The 6,422-nt window shown below is 38.5% G+C and overlaps 1 protein-coding gene across 1 annotated transcript in view; it reads left to right on the forward strand.

The window, feature by feature from the left end:
• Positions 1–6,422, forward strand: part of MYRFL (myelin regulatory factor-like) — a 247,800-nt gene that overhangs the window by 98,742 nt on the left and 142,636 nt on the right. Inside the window, exon 7 of the mRNA XM_006859617.1 lies at positions 5,355–5,550. Within this exon, the coding sequence (XP_006859679.1) occupies positions 5,355–5,550 (196 nt within the window). The remainder of the gene's footprint in view (positions 1–5,354; positions 5,551–6,422) is intronic.

A 6,422-nucleotide genomic window follows, 5' to 3' on the forward strand; every position in this document is an offset into this window, starting at 1 on the left:
TGCGAAGAAAACAAAAATCCTCACAACTGGACCAATAAATAACATCATAGAGAAAAGACTGAAGTTGTCAGAGTTCATTTTGCTATGATCTACAGTCAACACTCAAAGAAGCAGCTGTCAAGAAATCAAAGGAGGTATTGCATTAGGCAAATCTATTGCATGAAAACCTCTTTAAAGTGTTCAAAAGTTAAGATGTCAGTTTGAAGACTAGATGCTCTCGACCCAAGCCATGGTATTTTCAGTCTCCTCAAGTGCATGTGAAAGTTGGACAAAGAATAAGGAAGACTATAGAAAAACTGATGCATTTCAATATGGTGTTGGCAAAAAATACAGACAGTACCACAGATTGCCAGAAGAACAAACAAATCTGTCTTGGAAAATGTACAGCCAGAATATTCCTTAGAAATGATGGAGAGACTTCATGTCTCATTTTGGACATGTTGTTAGGAGGGATCAGTCCCTGGAGAAGGATATCATGCTTGGTAAAGTGGAGGGTCAATGAAAAAGAGGAAGACCCCCTCACCAACATGATGGCTTGATGGGCTCAAACAACAATTATGAGGATGATGCAATACTGGGCAGTGGTTTGTTTTGTGGTGTATAGGGTTACTATGAGTTGGAACTGACTCTACAGCATCTAACAACAGCAACAAATTATAAAGGGAGAGAGAATCTTTATGGTTTCACAGCTGAAAGCTGGAATGTGGAGATTTCCCAAACCCTAACATTTAATTCTATATTTAATTTATAATTCCATAGAAACTTTTTTTTTAGCAAAAGGTTTTGTCTGTTTATTTATTTTAAATGTTTTATCGTAAATTATATGAGAGTTTACGTTAACTTTACATTCATCCTATCATATATCGTTTCATTGCCATGGTTATAATCCCCTCCATGCATCATCAACCAACCAAAGTGTATACCATGCAAGCCTGCCCCCTTGGTCATCAGCACCCAGCCCCTCTCCCTGTCTGGGTCTAAAGTCCCCAGCTGCTCCATCTCTTCCACGTCATCATCTCTGCCTCCATCTCTGGCGTCACTGCTTCTCTGGGTAGTGTCCTGCTTTCTGCTCTTCTCCCTTGATGGTCCCAGGGACCTCTGCTCCTAGACTACAAAGTCAATCACTCCCCATCCTTTTGCTACAAAACATCTACCTTTACATTTCCAACTCTCACAATCAGTCCTGATAATAATTATTCACTATTGTATCACAAAAGACCTATCCCCATCTCCTTTCATCAGCCCTGCCCAGACAGATTGAATACTACTCAGTGGAGATTCTACCTTCCTCCATGCCCTCTGGATCTAGGCTCCCTCTTGTAAGCCAGTCATTTCTTGCCTTTGTAGCCTCCCCATTTGGGTAGCCAATATCCAAGTTGCCCATCCTGGTCTACCCTGTGTATCGAGGGGGTTGGAATGATCCTCATTGTAAAGATCTGTTCCCTCTTTTGAGCTACTGCATCCATAGGTGTAGGTCAAATTCATCAAATTGTATCAGATTACTCTTTTTTATCTCTTATTTATTCTTCTAGTTGAACTTGTATCATCTAGTCATTGAAGCCAGGTCATGTGGGTATTATCTGCAAGTGTGGGTGTTCTTATGCATATGCACTCTCTTCTAATCAGCTGGACGCTTCACTCTCCACTCTAGTCCTTTGTGGCTATGTTACTGACTCTGGGCCCAAAAGTCCCCAGGTCTTGCCACACTGCAGGCCAACCAGGTCTTCTTCTGGGTTCATAGGAGTCTATTGACCATTGTAGGGCTTAGCTCGCAGCTTCATTGCTGTTTTTCCCTCACTTCCCCTTATCAGTGACGAACATGGTCACCAATCAGAGCGTGTATTCCCACTGAGTCTTAGTCCTGGAAGGGGGTTTGCCATGAGGGGACCTGACCACTTGCCTTGATGTTTCCTGGGGAGCAACTTGCTTGTTCTTGTAGGAATCAGTCAGACTGCTGTTATTTTCTATTTTTCCTGTCGGTCTTTTCTTTCAAGTAGTATCTTCTGTTCTTCTAGCCACCCCAGGCTGGTCTGCTTGTCCTTTCAAGTGAAAATTTCCCACCTCAGAAGATTCTAGATGGGGTTCAGGATTCCACCTATGGTCTTATGTAATGCAGAGGGCTCCACAGGAAGCCTCCTTCACTGGGCACATTGTAACCCCATTTTAATATTCCAATCAGTTATAGGCAGAAGACAGACTTACAAGATTTCTTATAGCAATATTTCTGGCTATTCCTTTCTCTCTCATGAGGGCATTCTTGATATCTTCTAGATTCAAGTATAGCTTCTTTCAGGACAAAATTTATCATCAGATTTTAATGTTAAATGGACAAGAAAAAATACTTTTCTTAAGACAAAATCTTGAAATTGAAATAAACCTTGGGAATTGATGTATTTCATTGGAGGCAAAAAAGAAGCTAATTGCGGACTTTATCATTGAAATGCCATAACTTTGTGTCTTTGTCACAGTGTGTAATTTGAGATAAAAAAGAAAGAAAAAGGGTCTCTAGGTCTTGGTAGATTGTTCTTTGATCTTTCTTTAAAATAAGCGTTAAGCTAAGAAACTTCACACATATTCTCAATACTTTAATTAAAAACTGTAATGCTTCCCAGCTTCTATGCATCTGAGTTGATCAAGTTTTGCAGGTAAGTCTTACCTTTTGTTTGAAAAGCCTTTTGGGTTTCTTTCTTTTAAGTTTAATTGAACAGGCTATGTGGGGTGGGGTGGGGAAAGAAAGGAGAACATGGTGTTAACTTCAAAGTACTAAGGCAGATTTATTTAGAATATTTGTGTTGCTGTGTGCTGTTAAGTTGATTCAGACTCACAGCAACCATGTAATACTAAGTAGAACTGCCTCAATAAGGAAGCCCAGGCCAAAATCTTTATAAGAGCAGACCGACAGGTCTTTTCTTCTGCAGAGCAGCTGGTGGGTTTGAACTGCCCACCTTTCTGATAGCAGTTGAAAACTTAACCATTGAATCATCAGAGCTCCTTTTAGAATGTTTTGTTGTTGCTGTTAAATGCTGTCAAGTCAGTTCTGACTCAGAGCGACCCTGTATAGGGTTTCCAAGGAGCGGCTGATAGGTTTGAACTGCTGACCTTGTAGTTAGCAGTCCAGTGCATAGCCCACAGTGCCACACCAGAAATTCTCTTAGAATGTTTTTGTTGTTGTTGTTGTTGTTGTTATTAAGTACCGGTTCAGACCAACGTTGTGGTCCAGACTTATCCTACAGGGCCCCACAAGGGCTCCATAGACTGTTGTTTTTGTGTTAAGTGCCTACATAAGTCATACATAATTTACTTTTCCTAAACTAAAAGGAAGGCTTTATTCATCTGAATTGGAATTCATACCTGAATTAGAATGCATACACTGAGACAGAAAATCACTTGTCAAGACAATTACAATAATATGATTTGTTACAAATAGTGTCTCTAAATTATCTGAAAGTAATAAAATTTGGGGATTAAAACGTTCTCAAAAAAAATTTTTTTTTTTTTTCCAGAATGATTTTTTAAACCTTTGTTATGGAACCAGTTTTACAAAGGCCAGCTAAATTTATGCTTAATGCAATATCCAAACCAGAACTGCCTTTCTTAGATAAATGGGGATGGATTTCTGTAATCAGAGATGCGTGTGTGAGGTTCAGGATAATCTTCAACAGTAACATTCTTGTTGTCTGATTCAGTTTTTGCTTACAGCTATCCTTAAATTTGACTGATGCTCATATCTGAGTTGTAAATCTTACCTTCTTCCTTCAGATTTTTTGACAGAGAAACATGCAACACTACAAATGGATATTTCCTTTTTTCTCAACCATGGCAGTTTTTATTATCTTCTCTAGTAAAATCTATACAATTCAATCCATCTAGTTGTTAAATGAGCAAGTTAGCAGATTAGTTCTAGAAACCTGAGTCAATATAAAATTCCCAGATGGCATTAGCCATGTCATCTTTATCAAATCCTTCATTGAATAGATTTTTCTTTTTCTGCTGGTGGGCACTATCATTGTGGAGCTTTTGACTGATCAGCTACTTGAGGGTAATCAATACCCCTGTGATTTGATCCATTGAGAAGGCCCTTAACTTGCAAAGACCATGAACACTGTCATCTCAGAAGACCCACTAATGTTTTCTGTCTCTGAATTATAAGAAAATTTAGAAACTCTATATTGTTAATCATAAAGGCAGCTGTCTAAATTGAGATCCCAACGTGCAGAAAAGTCTAGTGGTTTTAGTGCACACAGAAGTACTGCTTTCTTGTGTTAAATCTGGGAAGAAGTTTCTTTCCTAAGGGAGAACCCATATTTAGGAAACTTGATGAATGTAAAATCACTTTCCATACCTACAGAATGTAGGGGAAATACCAAAGAAAAATGAAACTTTTGCATTCTCTTCTGTACTTCACAATAGTTATGTATTGAATGTTGCAATTAACATTTTGTTGTTGTTGTTAAGTGCCATCAAGTCAGTTCCAACTCATTGTGACCCTGTATTGGATTTCCAAGGCGCAGCCGGTGGGTTTGAATCACTGACCTTAGGGTTAGTGATCCAGTGTTTATCCTACAACATCGTATCAGGACTCCAATGAACATTTTAATAGTATTTAAATAAGTATGCAGTACATGAAATTACTGTTACTGCAGATGATTCAACAATACAAATAAAGCAAAAGTCTGGTTAGCTGCCTCATCCCATCACGATCTCAGTCCTTTCTACAGAAATAACTACTATAAACTATTAGAGTAGGTTTTCAGTGCTATTAACAGATTGAGAAGATAAAATTGAAATGACTGGCTCCAGTTAATCTTATCTGGTTTAAAGCTGTTCTTGGCATTTATAGGCAGTCTGGTTTTCATATACCCATTGAATATCCATTCAACTGAAGATTATTATTAACATTAATAATAATAATTATTGTTCAGCATGATGTTGCTGATGAAATGTAGAGGTTTGTTTTTTAAAAGGAGGAATGAGACTAACTCTATCCATGATATTTTCCAATCTGAGTAATACAGTGACTTCTTAGTCTCTAGTCTGTATCTTTCTCTTGTATTATGAAGTCAAATGAAAAGTCTAGAAAGCACAAAGGAGGGGAAAGGAAGTCTGAGAAAACAGTGCTTCCATTTGGCAAGAATTGCACGTTTTCCTGTGAGAAAATTAAAAACAAGAGCCAGCTGTATTTTGAAATAGAATTTTCATATCCTTAGTAACTCTAGAAATTGTTGATTAGATATAGCAAAAAGGTATCTTCTGCAGTATATTTTCTTGAAATGTTTATATAATTAGTCTGGTTAATGAAAGAAAATGTGTACAAAATATTTGTACAATTGGTTTCTTTATTCCTCTTTTCATAGACCTGATGTAGGCTATCGAGTTGTCACCGACAAAGGATTTAATTTTTCACCAGCAGATGAAGCTTTTGTTTGCCAAAAAAAGAACCATTTTCAGATATCCATCCATATCCAAATTTGGGGAAGTCCAAAATTTGTCAAAACACAAATGGGCCTAAAGCCAATAGAAATGTTTTATTTGAAAGCTTTTGGAGTTAAGGTAAGCCTTTTATTTTGTTCAGTTTCATCCAGCCACTATTTATGAAGTGTTCCAGTTATATATTATTGCATTTGTTGTCATGTGCTGTTGAGTCAGTTCAGACTCAGAGCAACCCCAGTCCTGCATCATCCTCACAATCATCACTATGTGCATGAGCCTATTGTTGCAGTCACTGTTTAAATTCATCTCATTGAGGGTCTTCCTCTTTTTCTCTGACCCTCTACTGTACCAAGCATATTTATCGTGTAGTGATTTTAAACAATAGCAATCATTTATTTGGATCACAGATTGGCAGTTTGGTTGGGATGTGGCCATGGCAGCTCATTTGTGCTCAGCTGGGGCATCTTAAATAGGACTGGCTCCACTTCCAATATGGCTCCCTCCCAGGGCAGCACGTTTGTGCTGACCAGCAGCTAGGAGCTGAAATAGAGCTGTAGTGGGGGATCTTGGCTCTCTCCATGTAGAACTTTCTATGGGGTAGCTTGTGCTTCCTCACAGCATGGAGATGGGCCTAAGATATGTCTACTTTTCCATGACACAGGAAATAGAAACTGCCAGTTTCATAATCTTGGGCTCAGAAATGGACACAGCTTTACTTCAGTCACAGAAACCACCCAGATTCCAAAGAAGGAACTGTACATCTCACTTCTCCATCAGACCACCTTTAATCTACTGCATTGCTATTATTGTTAGTTGTCATTGAGCCCACTCCAACTCATGGTGACCTTGTGTGTAACAGAATTAAAGAGCGCCAGGCCAATCACTATCTTTGAAATGTTTTAGCTCATTATTGTGTCTGTTGTGCCAGTCTATCTCACTGAGGGTTTCCTTTGTTTTTGATTACCCTCTACCAAACATTGTGTCCTTTCTAG

Source organism: Chrysochloris asiatica, unplaced genomic scaffold (genome assembly GCF_000296735.1).
Source record: "Chrysochloris asiatica unplaced genomic scaffold, ChrAsi1.0 scaffold00033, whole genome shotgun sequence".
Taxonomy (NCBI): Eukaryota; Metazoa; Chordata; class Mammalia; order Afrosoricida; family Chrysochloridae; genus Chrysochloris; species Chrysochloris asiatica.